Raw genomic sequence first — 21,951 nt, 5'->3', positions numbered from 1 at the left:
AGACCTGACCCGAAAAATAGAACATGTCCAAATTTAGAACCCGACTAGGCCCCATGGGCCCTTTAATCCAGGTCAGATCGAATCTAAGCGGGTCAGGCCGGGTCGGGTCACGGGTCAACCCGACCCATTTGCAGCCTTATAAGTAATCTGTTTGGTATTCCATGGGAATCCAAATGTACGCCTAATATATTCCATAAAAATATATTTATTAATCATATAAATATAGTATATTAAAATATTAATATATTTATTAATATATTAATTATTAATATATTCTATAAAATTATATTTATCAATCTTATAAACTATTAATCGTCTAAAAATATATTAATTGTTATTATAGAATTAATATTTTTATTTATACTTATAATATATGTTTTTTAATAATAATATTTATTTTGATTAGAGAAATAACGTAAATCGAAGTAATATATTAAATAATTTCACTATATAAATATAAACTACAATAATATATTTCTACGTTAATTTAAAATTATAATGGAATAATAATATGATAATAATATGATTAATAATATAATATAATATAATATATCATAAATAATATATATATAATATCATATATATAATATTAATATAATATATTAATTGTATATTAATATATCAATTTTTTTGTTGAGGGATATTTTTATTCTCAAATTTTAGCCCAAGATCATTGCCATGGGGATGATTTTTGATTTCCGACCTCAAGGATAGGTATTCCATAATTGGGTAGGATGGTGATTTGAGAGAAAAAGTGATTTAGGATCACTGCTACATAGGATCAGTATAGTACAACGAAATACGGTGATTTTATCACCTCCATCTATATCACTCTCGATCTTAGGATGATCATCCGATACCAAATGCCTCTAAGGTGGCATTTGGTGATCCAAATGGGGCCACCGAGGTAATCTTAGATCACCAGTGATCCTTGTCCCGAGTAATTTGATTCTCAATGATATAAGATCACCACGTTTAGCATGCTATACTTCAGTTATTAAAGATTTTCAGATATCCACGAGTAACATGTTTGGTATTTCAAGGGATCCATAATCACTCACTATATAATACCAAAATTACCTTTAATATATTCTATAAAAATATATTTATTAATCATATAAATATATTATAATAAAGTATTAATACATCTATTTACATATTAATTATTAATATATTCCATAAATATATATTTATTAGTTATATAAATTATTAATCGTATAGAGTTATATTAATTGTTATTATAGAATTAATATTTTTATTTATACCTATAATATATTATTTTTAATACTAATAATTATTTTAATTAGAAAAATAAGGTAAATAGAAGTAATATATTAAATACTATCATTATCTGAATATAATGTATAATAATATATTTCTATTATAATTTAAAATTATTATTGAATAGTAATATAACAATATATAATTAAGGACACTAAGGATTGATATTTTATCACTAGGTTGAGCGATGATTTGATGGATGGAGTTATTTGGGAATACTGCTATATAGGATTACTATGGTGCAACTAAATACAATAATCCCATCACTTGAACCTGCATTATTTTTGATCTTTAGATGATCACCCTTTGCCAAATATTTCCTAAAGGTGTTTTTTTATACCAAAAGCAAGACTGGGCCTCACTCGGTAGATCAAGCGTGGCCAACACTAATTCGGTGGTGTTTGTTTGTTTTTTTTTTGCTAAAAAAATAGGGGAAGGAGGGAGGAACGGACAAGCCCATCCCCGCATAGCAGCCTCTACTGGGTCTCCATTCTGCTAGGAGAATATTTGATTCGGGTGGTGTTTGTTTTTTCAGTAAAAAGAAAAAACCACTAATTGGGTTGAGAGCGTCCTCGAAACCGTTGCAACGGCCGTCCTGGAACTGCTGGACTCCTAGTTGGATCACGCACGTAAATCCGACCCCGCTAAACTTATTATACCAAGTCAAAAGTACGCTTACCATCACCGACTGTGACCATACTTCCACTGTTTCCTCCCCCACTTCGGCCTGTTGCTCTCTGGTCGCTTCTCCCGTTACCTCTTCCCATCAGAAACAAAACTCTCTCTCTGTTTCCATCCTCATCCAAAATTCCCCCGCCCCAATAAAGAACAATTGAAGCCAAAATTCGAGAATAAAAGCCTAGAGAAGAGAAGAATTCCGAGATCAATAGCGCGTCTATGGACATCTTGGCTCTCAATACCAAGGGCGGAGGGCTCGTCTTGGGGGCGGCGAGGAAGAAGCTGGAGAAGGGGCTGGTGTCCGTGAGACAGATCGCCGGATGTAGGCTCCTTGTCGGGGAGGAGGAGGCACCCGTCTTCGGCGGAGGGTTCGAGATTAGGGTTTCGGCGAGGGGGGCCGTGAGGTTGTCTTCCTTCGGGAACCGGTCTTTTGTGGTGAGGGCCTCGGGCAAGAAGAAGGACCATAATAGTTCCTCCTCTTCCGGTAAAGGTCTTCCCTTTTGTATTCTGTTGTGTGCTTCTCGAATTTGATTTGGAATTATTGGTTTTTACAGGTTTTTTTGAGACGGGTGGTGTTTTCTGGTTGTAATCTGGTGGAAAAGGTTATGGCTGGGTTTTGTTTAGGATGTATTTATATATAAAAAAGAAGCATCTTTCTAGTTTTTTTTTCTTTTTTTCTTTGGTTTTCGGTGGTTAAATTAAGTTCATTGGTTTCTCAGATTACCAAACGGAAAAAAAGAATTATTAAAAAAAGGAAAAATTCGAATGTTGGGTATATAGTTTTCGTTTCTTTTCCAGTCCAGACATGGATTCACAGCTTCTGTTGCATTCTGGTAAGATGGTTTGACAAATAGTTTGGCTTCCACAACGGGTTAGAGTTTGATAGTTTCTTGTATTTTAATAATCTGATCTTCTCCAGCTGTAACCTTATGAAAGTACTGTTTGATTACTTCTGACAATTGTCGACAGCAGGATTTGAATGAAAATTATCCCTTCTTAAACAGTTATATCTTTCCCAATGACACGTACAAAATTGTGTGTATGCTTGTTAGAGATCGTCAATATTTACCTTGGGTATGACAGGTTTTTCTTGTTAGGCTTGATCAGCATGCATTTGCCTCAATCAACCATTTTTAGTTTTTCCCTTTGAATATGAAATCAGATGTCAGATTTGAGGAAGTAAGTTTGGATGTCATTGAAAACTGGATTGACACCAGAAAGTACTGAAGGTGGTTGTTCTGTTGATTTTAGAAACATACTATAGACTGCGTGTTGATTTATAGATTACCAGGAAGTAAGGTGTTGGTTTTGTAGAAAAAGAAACTCATAGCACCACATTGATTTTTCAGGCAGCAAATTTGGGCACAGTTTGTGGATTGGGGAACTGCTTGGCCAAAGTGCTGAGATGGATCTGTCCCCACTGGGTTGAGCTGTCTAGCTCAATGGAACCCAACTACCAAGAGACTAATATTGATTTTTGGACCCTAGGCAGCAAATGGATGGTGGTGAGAACTGAACATGACAATTTGATGATTCTGTTGCAAGAGGGAAGCTTGCAATTTTTGGATAACCAATAACCCAAGATTATGATATTCCTCCCAAGAAGTTACAAAGCAAAGTTAGGTCAAAAGAATTAGATTTTATGTCCTATGTCAGTTATTGTCTGTCACAGAAAGCTGTTACTTCTTTTATTTTAGGTCTCTTGGAGGTGCTAAATATGGTATAGGAGGGTGACTGAGTCAACATCTTTGGAGAGGCATAACTTCTGAGTACATTTTGGGCATATAAGCAGTTTGTTAAAAACTCAATTCAAGACCCAAGATTTTTGTTCTGTAAGTTGAATCAAAATTGCCATTATGCTCATCATGGTTAATTAAAGTTTTCTTGCCAGAATCTTCTACATAGATTACTGCTTCAAAAACTTTTTGAAATCTCACTCCAGCACCTCTTTCCTAGGTGACTCCTTGCTTGAAATCTTTAGCCCTCTGCTTCCCTGCTCTCACACCTGAATCAGATCTTGCACATGCTCTTGAGTTTGGTAAGTCAGATCAAGAATCTGATGACTGGACTAGGCTTAGAATCTGATTATAACTGAATATGGATTGTTTCTTTTCTTAAATTGTAAGTTATGACTCAACGCCTCTTAGAGATTGTTTGACTTTAGTTTCTTGTTCGAAAAGATAGGTTCTCATCAAATTAGGCTCCTATTTATTTTTCATATGTTTAAAAGAAATAATATTTAAGGGTGGGCTTTGTTGCAATGGTAACATTACTCCATTGTGACTTAGGTGTCACAAGTTCAAAACACAGAGACAATCTCTCTATATGAGGAGGTAAGGCTGCATATATCTGATCCTCCCTAGACCCCACCATGGTGGGGGCTTGTGCACCGCGACACTTTTTTTAAAAGACAATGGAAAAAGGTTGAAAACAAGATCTTTAACCAGCTCTAAACTTCTAAAAGGAATGATTATCTTACTATAATAACAATTGACTGCCCAAAGGGGTAAGTTATTTATTTTTGTTCCCTTTCCTTTCTCTTTCATCTTAATTTTAAAAATTGTAGGATGAGGATTATCATTATATGCCAATATCTTGAGCATCAAATAATAAGCAGGTTTAATTGAAATGCCTTGATTAACCTATAATCTAGGTTAATCCATTTTATACTTTCTGTTACGGGGGAACTAAGCCGCCATGCTCCACGTGACTGGCACGCGCGCCCATGAAGACTACGGCTGTCCTTTGATCCAGCAATCCGACCCCGAGTCGGACATCTTCGGCTCCACAGCCCGACCTCGAGTCGGCTGTCCTTTGATCCAGCAATCCGACCCCGAGTCGGACATCTTCGGCTCCACAGCCCGACCTCGAGTCGGCTGCCCTTTGATCCAGCAGTCCGACCCCGAGTCGGACATCTTCGGCTCCACAGCCCGACCTCGAGTCGGCTGTCCTTTGATCCAGCAATCCGACCCCGAGTCGGACATCTTCGGCTCCACAGCCCGACCTCGAGTCGGCTGCCCTTTGATCCAGCAGTCCGACCCCGAGTCGGACATCTTCGGCTCCACAGCCCGACCTCGAGTCGGCTGTCCTTTGATCCAGCAATCCGACCCCGAGTCGGACATCTTCGGCTCCACAGCCCGACCTCGAGTCGGCTGCCCCCTGATCCAGCACTCCGACCCCGAGTCGGAGATCTCTTGATAACGACAGGCGGCTTCCCAGAGGCACGCCGAGGCCTCCTGCTCCACTACTCCCTGCAACGGCTGTATCCGATCCTGCTCCACGATCTCCTGTATCAGCCGTACAAAGCGGAACTCCACTACGCCCTGTCATGGCCGTACCCAGCGCTGCTCCACGACGCCCTGTAACGGCCATGTCAGTGGCCACTCCATCGCGCCCCACGATGACAAACCCCCCTGAGAGACCCCCCAGCCAGGTATATATGCGGCTGGGGGGAGAAGGGGGGATAAGCAATATCTTCCAGAGCACTCTCTTGCTTGCTATTATCATCTCTCCTCCTCCTCCAATCTCCTCTGACTTGATCGTCGGAGGGCCCCCACTACCCCAGTGGTGGTGCGAGGCTTGCTCGCAGGTTTTCCGGTGGAAGGTGGAGCGTAACCAACACCAACCAAGACAACTCAGACGGAACCCCGTTCACACCGCTGTGTCAATCGTTCTCGGTTTGGACCACCAGCAACAGTTGGCGCTAGAGGAAGGGCACCGAATCTCAGAGCGATCGTAATGGCACGGCGAGGTGGTCGTGGAGCTTCCAATGCCTCCGGTCGGGGGCCTCTCGCGCCTCCGGCCGGGAGGCCGCTGCGTCTCCAACACATTCTCAGCAACACTCCACCATTCCACCCCCCATTCAGATGGTCGAAGCCGCTCAGTTCGACCAGTTAGCCCAGCAGGTTCGCACCCTCGCGGAGGCAGTGCAGAACCTGCAGGGTGTGATGTCTCGAGCGCCACAGTGGGCCCAGGAGCCGCTGCCCCCTGAGCGCTCACCTGTCTTCCTCAACCCGCGCTCCTTCCTCTCCCATGGGGAGGAGCGCCGGCGCGAGGAAGGTTCTCGAGCACGGTCCATTCTGCCAGAACCTTCTCATCGAAGCTGCGCGGGGTACGAGAGGCGGACCCGGGCGCGTTCTCAGACCCCCCAGTCCTCGAGGGGCCCGCACTCCAGTCGGTCCCCCTCGCGCCGCTCCTTGTCTCCCACCCACCGGTCGCGCTCCCTGGACCGGCGGGTGGACGATCTCCACAGACAACTCCAGGTCCTGAAGGGCCACTCCAAAGATTCCTTCGCCGACTTGGAGATCTCCTCCCAACCGGCGCTTGCCTCGAGGATCCTGCGGACCCCAAATCCGCCGGGATTCAAAATGCCGGCGATCGAGCCCTATGACGGGGCGGCGGACCCGCGGGATCACGTGGAGAGTTTCAGGACTCTTATGCTCCTCCATGGAGCATCAGATCCTCTCCTCTGCAAGGCCTTCCCGGCGACCCTCCGTGGCCCAGCCAGGGCGTGGTTCGCCGGCCTGGAGGCTGACTCTATCCGGTCCTTTGACCAGTTCACTCGCCTCTTCATCAGCCATTTCGCCGTCAGTAGCCGGCGGCGATTGGTTTCCGACTCCCTCTTTGATGTCCGGCAAAACGAGGGAGAAAGCCTGCGGGATTACCTTACCCGCTTCAACAAGGCTACATTGGAGGTCCGGAACCTGAGCCAGGAGGTGGCTCTCTCAGCCCTGAAGCGTGGCTTCCGGAAGGGCAGACTCACCTTCTCTCTGGACAAACGCCTGCCGCGGAGCTTCCCGGAGCTGTTGTCCCGGGCGAACCAGTATGCAGACGCCGAGGAGGCAGCCGCCCACCGGAACAAGGAGGCCGCCGAGGCCCCTCTAAAGCTCGGGAAGAAAAGGCGAAAAGAGGCACCCCAGAGGAGGAGCCCGACGCCTCAACGTCGGCGCAGAAGCCCGTCACCGGCGAGGAACCACGGCGCCCCACGCCCTCGTTCTCCGCACCGACGCTTCAACCGGTACACCCCACTCCTGGCCCCCCGGGCCCAGATCCTTATGGAGGTCAAGGGGCGGGAGAACCTCCCGGTCCCGAGGCAGATGAAGAAAATCCCTGGGAGGAGGCCCTCTCGGGCGTACTGTGAGTACCACCGAGACCACGGCCACGACACCGAAGACTGCTTCCAGCTTCGGGACGAGATCGAGGCTCTCATCCGCCGAGGGCGTCTCGGTCGATATGTAAACGACCGACGTCCCCCCGCAGACCCGCGTCCGGCCGACCCGGCCCCTCAGGAGCCTCGGGAGCAGAATCGACCCGTCGCGGGCGTGATCCACACCATCACTGGGGGCTGCTCTCGGCCCGTGAGGAACGCAGGGGGCTCGGTGGAAGCATCAGGGGTGGCCGTCGCGAAGAGGCAGCGGGTCGGAAATGTAATCACTTTTTGTGATGAGGATGTAAAGGGGGTTCAGACCCCCCATGATGCCATGGTGATCTCCCTCACTATGGCGAACTATGATGTAAGGCGTGTTCTTGTGGATAGTGGAAGCTCAGCTGATATTTTGTTTTACGAGGCCTTCCAAAAGATGAGCTTGTCCCGACAAGTGTTGCACAAAACATCCACCCCCCTCATAGGATTCACTGGAGACGCTATCTCGGCCGAAGGTGTCATTGAGCTGCCTGTGACTGCGGGCGTTGCACCCGCAGAAGCCACGGTGCGGCTCGGGTTCTTGGTCGTCCGTGTTCCCTCGGCCTACAACGCTATCCTCGGACGACCCGGACTGAACGCCCTTCGCGCGGTAGTCTCTACATACCATTTGCTAATGCGGTTCCCCACGGCGGCTGGGATTGGAGAGGTCCGAGGTGACCAACCGACCGCACGGCAATGTTTCCTAGCTACTCTCAAAGGGAAGAAGCCCGTGGAGGCCCTAAGCGTCGAGTCCCTTGACGCCAGAGACGAGGTGGCTTTGCGGCACGGGGAGCCGGCCGAGGGTGTGATCGAAGTTCCCCTTGAAGAGGGTCGCCCGGACCGTACGGTCCGGGTCGGTGCCAACCTCGACTCGGAAGCTCGGCTCAGGTTAGTGGAATTCCTCCGAGCCAATGCTGATGTATTTGCCTGGTCGGCGGCCGATGTACCTGGGATCGACCCGGAGGTCGTTTCTCACGCTCTCAACGTCGACCCGACCCACCGACCAGTAAAGCAGAAGAAGAGACACTGTGCCCCGGATCGGATCCGGGTGGTCGACCAGGAGGTAGACAAACTCTTGGATGCAGGTTTCATAAGGAAGGTGAGCTACCCCGAGTGGCTGGCAAACGTCGTACTTGTCCGGAAGGCGAGCGGGAAGTGGAGGATGTGCGTCGACTACACCGACCTGAACAAGGCGTGCCCCAAAGATAGCTTTCCGCTTCCACGGATAGACCAACTGGTCGACGCGACTTCCGGATATCAGCTGCTGTCTTTCATGGACGCCTTCTCCGGCTACAACCAAATAATGATGGCTCCACAGGACGAGGAGAAAACTGCCTTTATAACAGACCGGGGGCTGTACTGTTACAAGGTAATGCCCTTTGGTCTGAAGAATGCTGGCGCCACTTACCAGCGCCTCGTCAATAAAATCTTCAAGGAGCAGATTGGCCGGAACATGGAGGTGTACGTGGACGATATGCTGGTGAAGAGTCGCCATGCAGACCAGCACATTGCGGATCTGGAGGAGACTTTCGCCACCTTGCGGAAGTTTCGCATGAAGCTGAACTCAGCGAAGTGCGCCTTTGGTGCTTCGGCCGGGAGGTTCCTCGGTTTCATTGTCAACCAGCGGGGGATCGAGGCCAACCCGGACAAAATCAAGGCCATCCAAGATATGTCCCCTCCGACCAAAGTGAAGGAGGTTCAGGAGCTCGCTGGAAGGGTCGCCGCGCTCGGACGATTTGTGGCAAAATCGGCCGAACGCTGCCAACCGTTCTTCAAGGTGTTGAAGCGCCCGAAAGACTTCCTTTGGACGGCCGAATGTCAAGTGGCATTCGACCAACTCAAGGAGTACTTGGCGTCTCCTCCCCTGCTGTCCAAGCCGCAAGAGGGGGAGATGCTCTACCTCTATCTGGCGGTCTCCCCAACCGCAGTCAGCGCAGTACTGGTTCGGGAAGAGGCAAAGCTCCAGAAGCCTGTGTACTACATCAGCCGGGTCCTACGGGATGCCGAGACGCGGTATACGAAGGCGGAAAAGATCGCCTTCGCGCTGCTCACCGCGGCCAGGAGGCTTCGCCCCTATTTCCAGGCTCATCCTGTCACCCTCTTGACCGATCAACCACTGCGGCAGATCCTCAGCAATCCTGAGAATGCGGGACGGCTGGTGAAGTGGGCAGTAGAACTTGGTGAGTTCGACATCCGCTACCAGTCCCGACCCGCCATCAAGGCCCAGGTGCTCGCGGACTTCCTCGCTGAGTGCACTGTGCAGGAGGCGGAACCTAGGCCGCCGGAAACACCCAGCCTCGACCTCCCCATCTGGACGCTTCACATTGATGGGTCGTCGAACCCTGAAGGTGGAGGGGCCGGGCTGGTCCTTACCAGTCCCGATGGAGTGATAGCCGAGTATGCCTTGAGGTTCGGATTTCCAGTGACCAACAATGAGGCGGAGTACGAGGCCCTAGTCACAGGACTCAAACTCACCAAGGAGCTCGGCGTCCGGCGTTTGAAGGTCTTCACCGACTCCCAGCTGGTGGTCGAGCAGGTCCGAGGGGAGTTCGAGGCTCGGAGCCCGACCATGCAGAGCTATGTCTGGAAGGTGCAAGCACTCATTCCCGACCTCGGCAGTGTTGACATTCAGCAGGTCCCAAGAAGCGAAAATGCCAGGGCCGACAGGCTGTCCCGCTTGGTGGGCGCAGACGCGCACAACTTGTCGAGGGCGATCCATCTGGAGATCCTGGATGCCCCGAGCATCGGCGAGGCCGGAGCGGTGATGGCGATTGATCCGGAGCCATCTTGGATGGACCCGCTCATCGCCTACCTCGCCGAAGGGATCCTCCCAGAGGACGAAGATCAAGCTCGGCGACTCGTCATGAAGTCCGCCTACTACGTACTCTATGAAGGGAGGCTGTATCGGACCTCGTTCACCGCCCCCCTCTTAAGGTGCCTCCGCCCCTCGGAAGCGGCCTACGCCCTCAGCGAAGTCCACGAAGGCATCTGCGGATCGCACCTGGGGGTTAGGTCCTTGGCGCATAAGATCATGAGGCAAGGCTATTATTGGCCTACCTTGTTGGAGGACTCAAAGGATCATGTGCGGAAATGCGACGCCTGCCAGCGCCACGCCAACGTCCAGAGAGTTCCTTCTGTCCCCTTGGCACCAATCACGGCACCCTGGCCCTTCGCCCAGTGGGGAATGGATATCCTTGGACCATTCCCCGTTGCTTCAGCTCAGCGGAAATTTTTGATCGTTGCAATCGACTACTTCACCAAGTGGGTGGAGGCGGAGCCACTGGCCACTATCACGGAGGCACAAGTCCGGAAGTTCGTGAAGAAGAACATCATTGTCCGATTTGGGGTACCTCGGGTCCTCATCTCGGATAATGGCCGACAGTTCGACAACAAGCATTTCCGTGACTTCTGCGAGGAGTTCGGGATCGAGCATCGGTTCACATCTGTGTCGCATCCCCAAACCAACGGCGAGGCCGAGGTCACAAATCGGACAATCCTCCAAGGTATCAAAGCGCGAATCGGTCGGACGAGGCAAGCTTGGGTCGAGGAACTCGAGAATGTCCTCTGGGCGTATCGAACCACGCATCGGACCCCTACCGGGGAGACACCTTTCAGCCTAACCTATGGCACGGAAGCCGTTGTCCCCGTAGAGCTCGGACTTTCCTCACCTCGGGTGGCCGCACACCGACCCGAGGCCAACACGGAGCAACTCCGAGGGAACCTGGATCTCTTGGAAGAAGCAAGGAAAATGGCGCAGGTTCGGATGGCGATGTATCAGCGGAGGGTGGCCCGATATTACAACTCCAAAGTCCGACCGAAGCTTTTCAGAATCGGAGATCTGGTGCTAAGGCGAGCTAAAGCATCTCAACCCACGGAAGGTGGGAAGCTAGCGCCAAATTGGGAAGGCCCGTATAAGGTTCGCTGGGTAAACCGACCTGGCTCCTACCAGTTGGAGGCCCTAGATGGTCGAGAAATTCTAAGGAGCTGGAATTCCGCTAACCTGCGGATGTATTACCAGTAGAACGATGATGCCAGAAAGACAGTTCAAAAATGTATAACACTTTGCATTTCAATAATTTCTGGTTACAACGGCGTGCTCGTGTGATTACAAGGAATTCCCAGAGGGGAATTAGGGGGTAAAGAAAGTAAAGAAGAGGTGGAGACTCCGAGGAGCTGAAGATCTGGGATCCCGAAACCTCCGTCTGAAGCGGTTGCAATCCCGTCGGAAGTGGGTGCTTCCAACCGGAGGCGCCATCGGCGTCTCACGAAAGAGACGAAGAGCCGGCGCGGATGAAGAAGAAGTGGACGAAGGAGAAGTCCACACTGCCTCCAACCGGATGCGCCATCCACGCCCCACGAAGAGGACGAGGAGCCGCCGCAGACGAAGCTCCCGCTGCCTCCAGGGGAATGCCACCTCCAAGGGATATTCCGGTCCTCCCCAGTGTTAAGGGAGAGAAGGAATACAAGGGGGAAGAGCATATGGAGGCGCGGTCCCGGATCAAGCACCTGGTGCGGAGCTCAATCGGGAGGCCGAACTTCAAGGAGGGGAGACGTGATCCCGGATGAAACGCCTAGAGCGGAGTTCCGCCGGGGAGAACCTCCTTGTTGATCCCAGATGAAACGGCTAGTTGGTGGAAGTCGCGAAGGGCGCGCCTCCCATTCCTTCGGCAGGGGTCTCTCAACCATGCGCCGGAGAGGAGGCCCACGATCCATGGCAACCTGAACAGCTCCGGCTTGGCAGGCTCCATCGCACCTGCACCTATATTTATAGCCAAACTGCAGCCCTCCGGTCGTTCCGATGCGGGTGGCTCCCATAAATGCGGACGCATTGAATCCGGAGCCGTTCTGGCTCTCGAGGCGTATCTTCCCGCGATTTCCTAAGCGTCATTCTCCTTAATCGCATTCTTTGTGCAGGACACTCCGGGTGGCACGTACCCCTAGGTCCACATATCTCCGCTCGCGCCCGGGCCGTATCCGCCTCGAAGAACGCGCGCATCGCGGCCGCTTAACTGACACTCCTCGCAAGCAGCAACTGGTGATCCGATTTCCCAGGTAACGCATCAATTAGCGTTTAATGTCCTTCTGGTGTTCCCCAGGCAACGCTTGGAGAAGAGGAGAAACACGATCGCAGCTGGCCACGGAGAAATCCCGTCGGGCTGCAAGCGACAGGCGCATGGCCAACGAGCGGAATTTCCCGAGGCTCGGCCCTCGGATGCCAGGCTAACCCGATGATCATCCCGGGAGCAGACTAGCCTGAAGCCCCGACCGGTCGCCTCGGCTTGCGCCAGCCTTGGCCGACCAACGAGCGGAATTTTCCGAGGCTCGGCCCTCGGATGCCAGGCTAACCCGATGATCATCCCGGGAGCAGACTAGCCTGAAGCCCCGACCGGTCGCCTTGGCTTGCGCCAGCCTTGGCCGACCAACGAGCGGAATTTCCCGAGGCTCGGCCCTCGGATGCCAGGCTAACCCGATGATCATCCCGGGAGCAGACTAGCCTGAAGCCCCGACCGGTCGCCTTGGCTTGCGCCAGCCTTGGCCGACCAACGAGCGGAATCTCCCGAGGCTCGGCCCTCGGATGCCAGGCTAACCCGATGATCATCCCGGGAGCAGACTAGCCTGAAGCCCCGACCGGTCGCCTCGGCTTGCGCCAGCCTTGGCCGACCAACGAGCGGAATCTCCCGAGGCTCGGCCCTCGGATGCCAGGCTAACCCGATGATCATCCCGGGAGCAGACTAGCCTGAAGCCCCGACCGGTCGCCTTGGCTTGCGCCAGCCTTGGCCGACCAACGAGCGGAATCTCCCGAGGCTCGGCCCTCGGATGCCAGGCTAACCCGATGATCATCCCGGGAGCAGACTAGCCTGAAGCCCCGACCGGTCGCCTCGGCTTGCGCCAGCCTTGGCCGACCAACGAGCGGAATCTCCCGAGGCTTGGCCCTCGGATGCCAGGCTAACCCGATGACCATCCCGGGACCAGACTAGCCTGAAGCCCCGACCGGTCGCCTCGGCTTGCGCCAGCCTTGGCCGACCAACGAGAAGAATTTCCTGCCAAGAACTTCGAGAGTCAGGAGTCGACAAGACGCTGCCAAGAGTTAAAAAGAAAAAAAGAGGAGGACGAAAGCGAGATGAAGAAACATTCGACTTGTATTAATTTTCATTGTTTCAGGGCCAAGGCCCATACAATTTGGCAAAACGCCGACATACAAAAAAAGAGGACAACGAAAGGTACAAGAGGTCAGCTTGGAGGAACCCCCGGGTCGGGAACGTCGGGCTCGTCCGCAGGGGGTAGGGAGGCGGTAGGAGAATCAGCAGGCGATGGCGCCGGAGAGGAGTCGAGAAGGAAAATCCCACTCAGGTCAACTTCGGGGTACTTAGCCGACACCCTTGCCAGGCCCTCCTCGAAGCCTAAGATGAAGGATTCGGACCCCGCGTCCGACGCGTCACGGACGAACTCGTCAGACTGACGATAGGCCCGTACCGCCTCCGACATATCACGGGTGAACTCGGCGGACTGACGATAAGCCTGTACCGCCTGGCGCCCGATCTCCGCACTCTTCTCGGCCAGCGCCGCCTCTGCTCGCTCTGTAATCTGAGCCTTAGCCTCCAAGACCTTCGCCACAATCCGGTCTTCAGCCTCGGAGGAGACCCTCAGCAGATTAGCCTGAGCCTCCTTATGCTTCGCCTCGGCAGCAGTGCGAGCGGCCTCAGCTTCCTCCAGGCGCGAACGGAGCTCTTGGTCGTTCGCGCGGGACCTCTCCAAGGCTGACTCCAATTCGCCCAGTTTGGCTTCAAGAGACCGGGTTCGGTTGCGGGCGCTGTCGGCAGACCGCTGAGCCTTCTCCCACCTCTCTCGATAGTCCGCGACCTTCCGGGACTGCTTTTCAGCTCGTTCCTCCGCCTTCTTAACCCTTCTTTCGAGGCCCGAGGCGACTTTGAGTTGCTCCCGAGCTTCCAACAGTTGCTTCTCGAGGGCTGCGAAGCCGAGTGCCCGCTCTTCGGCCTCCCGGAGCCTCGCCTCGAGGTCCCCGGTCGTCCTGCCCGCCACAGCCTGGCCTCCCTCTTCCACTGCTTTCAGTCGGTCCTCGGCCTTCGCCAGAAGCCCCGCCTGTTCCTTGTAGCACTCCTCTAGACGAATCATGTACTGGGCGAGCTAAGAGATAGGAAAAGTGAGGGCGTCAGGCGGAGAACAACAGAGCTAATAAATGGTGAAAAGCGGCCAGAAGAACACTCACCGACATGAGACAGACGCAGCTGGCAGCCCCGACGTCAGAGACCCCCAACTCCCGGACCCGCCGACGGTCCTTCTCCAGCAGCACTGTTTCGATGAGGTTTCGGGCGCCATCGGTAGTGAAGGCCGACCCCGATTTCTCCCCGGAGCCGGATGGTGGTTCTGCAGCCTTACCCTTATCCATCGCCTGGGGAAGAGTCCTGCTGATTGTGCTCGGGGCGGGGGTCACTCCAGGAATCGATAGGGCCCCGCTCGGCCGGGGCCTCGGCGCGTCCCTCCTCGAATCATCAGGAGCCGGCTGAGTCGAAGGCCGGGCCGGGGACCGATCACGTCCGACCCGTCCGTCTCGAGCGGGCTCGGATGATACCTCCGGAATAGCGGCAGTCTCACCACTGGAGGGCTGATACAGCGTCAGCTGCCGGTCCGTGCCCACGGCGTCTCCCTGATCGGTGGGCCCGGACTCGTCGGTCGGCGTCGGAGGCACCTCCTTGCGGGACTTCTTCGCCGGCGGGGCCCCGCTCGGAGGAGCTCGTTTCCTCCTCCGGACCGCTTCCAGTAGGGACGACCTACCAACAGCCGGTCCCTTGTCCGACCGCATGACGTCGTCAATCTCTGCAACAAGAACGAGATGGTCGAGGGCTGAGAAACCGAAGGAAAGAACGAGACGAAAGAGGAGAAAAGAGTCAAAAAGAAATGGTGGCGGGCTCACGGTCGGTGGGGACCGAGCTCAGACCAACATTCACCAAGGTATCCTCGGAAATAAGGCGGGCCACCGGGGGGAGCTGGCCCTCGGCAACCAACCCCTTCAAGGCGGCGAAGCCATCGGATTCCTCCCTCGACAGTCTCGATAGGCCGATCGGGGACTTCATCGGCGTCTCCCAGGTCGCCCTGATTTCCCAAGAGGGATCTACATCGATGAAGAAGAAACGCTCCTTCCAGCCGTGAATGGAGGAAGGAGCCTCTTTGACGAGGCCGCACCCTCGCCGCGCCGCGCCGCACCACCACCCTTTGTCCTGGGGGTGGCCACTCAGGCTGTAGAACTCCCAAAAAACATTCAGAGTGGCGGGAATCTCGTGCATGCGGCAGAGAACCTGGAAGACCGTCAGGGCACGCCACGAGTTCGGCACCAGTTGCGTCGGCGCAACTCTTAAACCCCGGAGTACCTGCACGACTAAGTCCGAAGGGGGAAAGCGGAACCCGGCCTGGAGAATGCCCTCATTGATGGCGATCTTCCCTGGAGGAGGATGGGACATCCTCTCCTCAGGCCCCGGGAGCGTAACGTTGCAGGCCTCGGGAAGGTGGTACCGAGCCACGAGTTTGTCTAAGTCTTCGGCGACCAGCTCCGACTTAATGTGGTCTGCTCTCACTTCGCCCATTCCTAATGGCCAATAAACCTACGGTCAGGACGGGGACAAGAAGGGGGGAAAGACCGGGACGACTGGGGTACACTAGTACAAAAGGAGAAAGTATGGAGAGCCCTAAGTAGAAGAATGGGGTAACTCACCGGAAGAGAAGGAAGAACGGCTCCGAGAGCGTCAAAGGAGAAGCAAGCGAACAGTCCGACGGCAACAACGGCAGCGCAAAGGAGAAACTCGAAAATGTCTGTAATTAAGGAAGGATGTCCGCCGAAATCCTCAGACTGCCAGGTCAGCAACAACCGCCATACGCCATAAAGGAGGCAGGGAGCTCGAAGCGCGCGCGCCTCTCCGAGGGATGGCGGCAATCTCGAAGCATCACTCCCTTCACCCGTTCCCCTTCTGGTTCCAGGCTCGGAAGTGGGGGGCTACTGTTACGGGGGAACTAAGCCGCCATGCTCCACGTGACCGGCACGCGCGCCCATGAAGACTACGGCTGTCCTTTGATCCAGCAATCCGACCCCGAGTCGGACATCTTCGGCTCCACAGCCCGACCTCGAGTCGGCTGCCCTTTGATCCAGCAGTCCGACCCCGAGTCGGACATCTTCGGCTCCACAGCCCGACCTCGAGTCGGCTGTCCTTTGATCCAGCAGTCCGACCCCGAGTCGGACATCTTCGGCTCCACAGCCCGACCTCGAGTCGGCTGCCCTTTGATCCAGCAGTCCGACCCCGAGTCGGACATCTTCGGCTCCACAGCCCGACCTCGAGTCGGCTGCCCCCTGATCCAGCACTCCGACCCCGAGTCGGAGATCTCTTGATAACGACAGGCGGCTTCCCAGAGGCACGCCGAGGCCTCCTGCTCCACTACTCCCTGCAACGGCTGTATCCGATCCTGCTCCACGATCTCCTGTATCAGCCGTACAAAGCGGAACTCCACTACGCCCTGTCATGGCCGTACCCAGCGCTGCTCCACGACGCCCTGTAACGGCCATGTCAGTGGCCACTCCATCGCGCCCCACGATGACAAACCCCCCTGAGAGACCCCCCAGCCAGGTATATATGCGGCTGGGGGGAGAAGGGGGGGTAAGCAATATCTTCCAGAGCACTCTCTTGCTTGCTATTATCATCTCTCCTCCTCCTCCAATCTCCTCTGACTTGATCGTCGGAGGGCCCCCACTACCCCAGTGGTGGTGCGAGGCTTGCTCGCAGGTTTCCCGGTGGAAGGTGGAGCGTAACCAACACCAACCAAGACAACTCAGACGGAACCCCGTTCACACCGCTGTGTCAATCGTTCTCGGTTTGGACCACCAGCAACACTTTCCATGTCTAATGTTTCTAAATAAATGAGTTTGCCCATTTTCTCTTTCAATGCTCCATATTAGCCACAGATATGCTTCATGATAGCCAATTTGTTATTGATCACTGAACAATGTTATTTGAATCCTTTTCTGGATGCATGTGGAATCATCACATAAACCACCAATATTGCCTCGGTGATCTTGAATACATACACCGTCTCCCTGGTTGCTCTCGTTTTCCAAAACTAATCTAGAAATTTGGTTTTTTTAGTGCCTTGGATGTGCTTATCATTTTATCGTAACAAAATGTGTTTTACGAGATCTAAGTTTCCAAAATATTACAACACTTTTGGACCTAATTCACTCTTAAGGATGGACCTATCAGGTTGCTAATATAGATAGTGATTTATGTTTATTTTTTGTTTACCAAATTAATATGCATTTTACTTCTTTCTACCTTATGCATCATAATATACGAGTTTTTATTTCCCTTCCTTATTTTGGTTTGTAGAGGAAACACAACAGGGTTTTCAGGTTTGAATTCAGAGAGGGCATGATTAAGGAATAAGAGAGGACTAGTTGGGTTTAGAAGAGAGGAACTATGAGTGTCCCTGATAAGATTTCATAGTTGATGGATTAAGGCCGCAAGAAGGCAGATTAAGGCTGTTTTCGGGGATTGGTGCTTTAGTGCTCTATTTACCATGTACAAATACAATCTCCATCGTCATAATTCATACAATCTATTTATCATAATTCAACTTTGAGTTATCTTGATTATAATCTCGTACAGAGTCTAGAGAAGAATCAACTTGATTGCAAAGAAACAAGTGATTATGCTCTCTTTGGGTTTATGTACCTTTATTATTCTCATTGATCTATTTTGTGCGTAACCTAAGCTCTTATACCATAATGGCATAGGATAAACCTAAAGTAATGATGTAAAGCACTCGCCAATCATGATGCAATACAATGCATTTCAAGGACAAAAGTCCAATAAATAGGTAAGATGCAGGAGAAATACACATGAAAATTTACTTGACACAATGAACAGAAAGTGACCTAGCCCAATATGAACATGCAACAAAAACTCAGACTTTGAATCTAGGAAGCTAAGCTAATAAAACTATTGATCAAACATTTAAGCTTCAAATAAACAGTGCAAGTCTAGAATCTAAGGATAAGGTTGTGTGACTGCCTGCCTGAGGCCAGGTGGTGAACTCTCTGCATGGCCTAGGGAGGCAACTAGGCATTTAGACGGCTGCCTAAGGAGGAAAATGCTCCAAAAAGCAGTAGCCAAGAGGCTGCAGGGCCACAACCCACAACCATCAAGAAGCAGGAGGAGAGGCAAGCAAAACAAAGGTTAGCAAGCAGAACAAGAGGGAAAATTAGAAGAAAAAAATAATGGCTAGATGAAGAAGTGGTAGGAGGAGAACAAAAAGAGGAAGAAAAATCCGAGAAGAAGAAGATGTAAATGGGTCTGAGGAAGAAAGAAAAAAATATACATACACCTGGCACTGGTTCTGGCAACTGGGGCCATCACTGCTACTCATATGTGCAGGCTGATGTTGATAATTGTTGATCCGCACACTGATTGCTACCAGGTTGCTGGTAGCCCTTGCTGCCCTCCCACATGTCCCATTTGAGGCTTGAAAAGGGATAGAAGATGGCGAGGAGGAAAGAAAATGGCAAAGAAACCCTTAAAGAAGTAGGGTTTCAGTGAGCCTGGCCTAGGCAGCCTGGCCAAATTTAGCCCCAGGTGGTCACTAGGTGCCTTGTTTGTCGCTTTTAAAAACACTAGCTAATAAAGTGAAGAAGGAATGAAGCTGACCGATCTTTCAAAGACTCCTAAGGATGCAACGAAAGTGCATTAAGGTACAGTCATCATGCTGCAGCAACAATCATCTTTAAAGCAACTCTTGTTGATATGGAACCCCATATCAAGGGGCATGTGATGGTGATTATCAACAAAGGATGAGAGTTCAACAACTTAGTTCTGTTTCTAAAAGGAGAGCTAACAGGGTTTAGATCATGAAAAGTATGAGTTCAGAGTTCACTATGGAATTTTAAAAGAGAAAAAGTATGGTAATCAGATTACGGTTTAGAAAAGAGGAAATGAAATCAAATTGGGTTTTAAAGATGGGCAGTTGGGACTGGTTTTACAGTAGAAGTGCTGCTGTTATAAGGATTTTAAAGTTAGAGCTTAAGGTTGCTAAGGTTTTACGTTATATGCCGAATTGTGGTGCTATGGAATTTTAGCTTCAACATTTCATTTTCATTACAGTTTGGTTTGGTTTCAAAGTTTCTATATACACATGAATGTATGGACAAATTTGAGGCAGAATAAGATAGAAGTTGAGATTCCTCTCTGTTAATGGTGAGACTCCAAGGTGAGAAGGTGAGTATGCCTCTGCTTCCTTTAGGTCATGACTCCTTGAGGAAACCCAATGAGATGTCTTGCAGTCATCTAGCTGCTGATATGTCCATCGGTTATCCATTTACTTGCTGGTTACTTAACCAATATTTCAAATCCCATTTTCTTTTATAAATCATCAAACATAAGTAGCGTAGCATCCAGAGTTGCACCTTTTTTTTTTCTGTTTTTAAACTACTTTTTACTTTAATGGAACTGGATCTTCTAGTAACTTATCTTGCATCATGAATATGCTCCATATTCAATTCCATTCATGCTTGGAATGAGATTTTATTACTTTTTGATTTTGATACGGTAGTGCTAAATGTGATTTTGTTTCGTTAGCAGGAAACAATGATCCATCAATTCCTGAGGGGGATGGCTCTGAAGGAATTCATCCATTACATGATGAATCAAAATCCAGTGACTCCATCCACAAGTCCCATTATACATTGTCTGACTGGCGAGATGTCAGAGCAAAACTTGTGCGTGATGAGCAGGTGAATTGATCAAAATAGTGTAGCTGATCATTCCCCTAAATAGTCATTTATAGTGTAGCTTATTTTTGGCATTTCATGTAATGATGCGTTTATTTTTTGAATGTGGATAGTCATCTTGGATGCATCTTGTCACAGTTAACAATGCCTCTCGTGCATTTCTTGCCTCAGTTACTAACTGTTGTTACTATGGTTTTGCTTGAACTAAATCTCTGATTTTTTTTTTTCCTCTGAATAATATTCTGGCCTCATGGACAACTCTTTTAATGCACGTGTCAGTGCCGCTAGAACCCTGTTTCCTCTTACATAAATGAGCCCCAGTTTGTGAACCAGGTTGCATTGGAATGATGAAATTTTGGACCTGTTAACCAACACCCTGATAAGCAGCCTTGGTCAATAAATATTGACCTATGCAGCAGCCAGGAGAAGAGCAAATCAAATGGGAGCTGGGTACATAGTCTTTAGATGTGCCTCACAGCACTGGTTATTTCAGGAATTGCCTCTTAACTTTTGCTCATTGACCTAAGCGGATTAGAGCATTAGATGAGTACATTTAGCTTTTCTGATTTCAACTACTCTAGCAGTGCTTATGATCTCAATCACTATGTCATAATCAACTTGGCTTGTGTAAGTAGTAATCATTGGCTGCGGCTTAGCTAGTGTATCGCGGCTTAGCTAGTGTATCGCTTGGTGTCAATATCTATTGCTCAGGAAAAGACAACCCTTTTATTTGCTTACTCAGGTGCAGTTGCTGGATCCTGATGTTCTTGCGAAAGGTACAGCCTCAGATGAGCCATCCCAGCGGCTTGGTCTAAACTGGGCGCACTCTCTTTCCATGCCGGAAGCTGGGTGTCTGTTAGTTGCAACTGAGAAGCTCGATGGATTAACCAGCTTCGAAAGAGCTGTTGTCCTCCTCCTCCGATTGGGAACCAGAGACCCCAGAGAGGGGCCATTTGGAGTCATTCTCAACCGCCCCCTCAACAGGAAGATCAAGCATATGAAGCCATCCAATCCTGACCTCGCAACCACATTCGCGGATTGCTCCCTTTACTTCGGGGGCCCCCTAGATGCTAGCATGTTCTTACTGAAGACAAGTGGAAATTCGTCGATCCAAGGTTGTGAGCAGGTGCTCCCAGGCATTTTCTTTGGTGCCCGGCACAGCTTAAACGAAGCTGCAGCACTCATCAAGAAAGGGGTGCTCGGACTGCAGGATTTCAGATTCTTTGTCGGGTATTCTGGGTGGCAGTTCGATCAGTTGCAGGAGGAGATTGGGTTGGGTTACTGGGTTGTTGCTGCATGTAGCTCGCATTTGATTAATGAGGCATTGGCAGGTTCTTCGTCAAATCTGTGGGAGGAGATTTTGCAGCGGATGGGGGGGCAGTATTCAGAATTGAGCAGGAAGCCAAAGCAGGATAGCTTTTGAAGAAGGTCGCATGTGATATATCATCCAGGGTAAATACTGGAATCATTTGTACAGAAGGTGCTTATAAACTGAACTTTATAAGAGTAATTATTTTCTTCCCTAAAATTTTATGTTTGGTTTCTTGTACGTAACTTGGTTTTTATCAAATAAAGACACTTCCCCGAATTAATTTTGCTGAATGATAGATTGTAGCATTTCAGTTTAATTTGTGAATTTGAATAGCTTGGTGGGTTGATCATTTCCAGATCAAAATGGAGCTTGAGAATCTGGTTTGATTCTAATGTTGTTGCATGAACCAAGTTAATTAACTGCCATGCAAAATCTTGATTCAACCCATTGCACATTCCAGTGCCACCATGCAAAAAAGGCCTCACCCATACCCTACAAGATGCAAAATCTTGATTCAACCCATACCCTCCTTGTTGATACTGGATGCTCTCTCTCTCTCTCTCTCACACACACACACACACACACACACACACACAATTCACCACCTACATATACATGAAAGACAATATCCACACCCATACCCTACAAGATGCAACTCATGAAGGCTCACCAAGATACTTTCCACTTCACAGCCTGAAAATATAGTCAAATGCC

At 50.4% G+C, this 21,951-nt stretch overlaps 1 protein-coding gene across 2 annotated transcripts; it reads left to right on the top strand.

Moving 5' to 3' along the window:
• Nucleotides 1–1,971: 1,971 nt before the first annotated feature.
• LOC103696372 (uncharacterized) lies at nucleotides 1,972–21,527 on the top strand. Of its 2 annotated transcripts, none has more exons than XM_008777976.5 (3): nucleotides 1,972–2,443; nucleotides 19,777–19,928; nucleotides 20,668–21,527. In XM_008777976.5, the coding sequence occupies exons 1-3, from the start codon at nucleotides 2,179–2,181 to the stop codon at nucleotides 21,346–21,348; spliced, it is 1,098 nt and encodes a 365-aa protein (XP_008776198.3). In that variant the 5' UTR covers nucleotides 1,972–2,178; the 3' UTR covers nucleotides 21,349–21,527. The 2 variants fall into 2 exon arrangements, with proteins under 2 accessions (XP_008776198.3, XP_008776197.3); XM_008777975.5 differs by having other exon boundaries at nucleotides 2,021–2,443; nucleotides 19,774–19,928.
• The last annotated feature ends 424 nt before the right edge of the window (nucleotides 21,528–21,951 follow it).

Source organism: Phoenix dactylifera, chromosome 11 (assembly GCF_051530095.1).
Source record: "Phoenix dactylifera cultivar Ajwa chromosome 11, Ajwa_hap1_PhDact_Kaust_v1.1, whole genome shotgun sequence".
NCBI classification, from domain to species: Eukaryota; Viridiplantae; Streptophyta; class Magnoliopsida; order Arecales; family Arecaceae; genus Phoenix; species Phoenix dactylifera.
Note: the sequence above shows the minus strand (reverse complement) of the source record. Positions and strands in the feature narration are given on the sequence as shown.

Coding starts and splice junctions, on each gene's coding strand:
- LOC103696372 (XM_008777975.5), top strand. CDS start 2,179: ATGGACATCTTGGCTCTCAATACCAAGGGCGGAGGGCTCGTCTTGGGG. Junction 2,444..19,773: donor TAATAGTTCCTCCTCTTCCG/GTAAAGGTCTTC, acceptor TTGTTTCGTTAG/CAGGAAACAATGATCCATCA. Junction 19,929..20,667: donor AACTTGTGCGTGATGAGCAG/GTGAATTGATCA, acceptor TTGCTTACTCAG/GTGCAGTTGCTGGATCCTGA.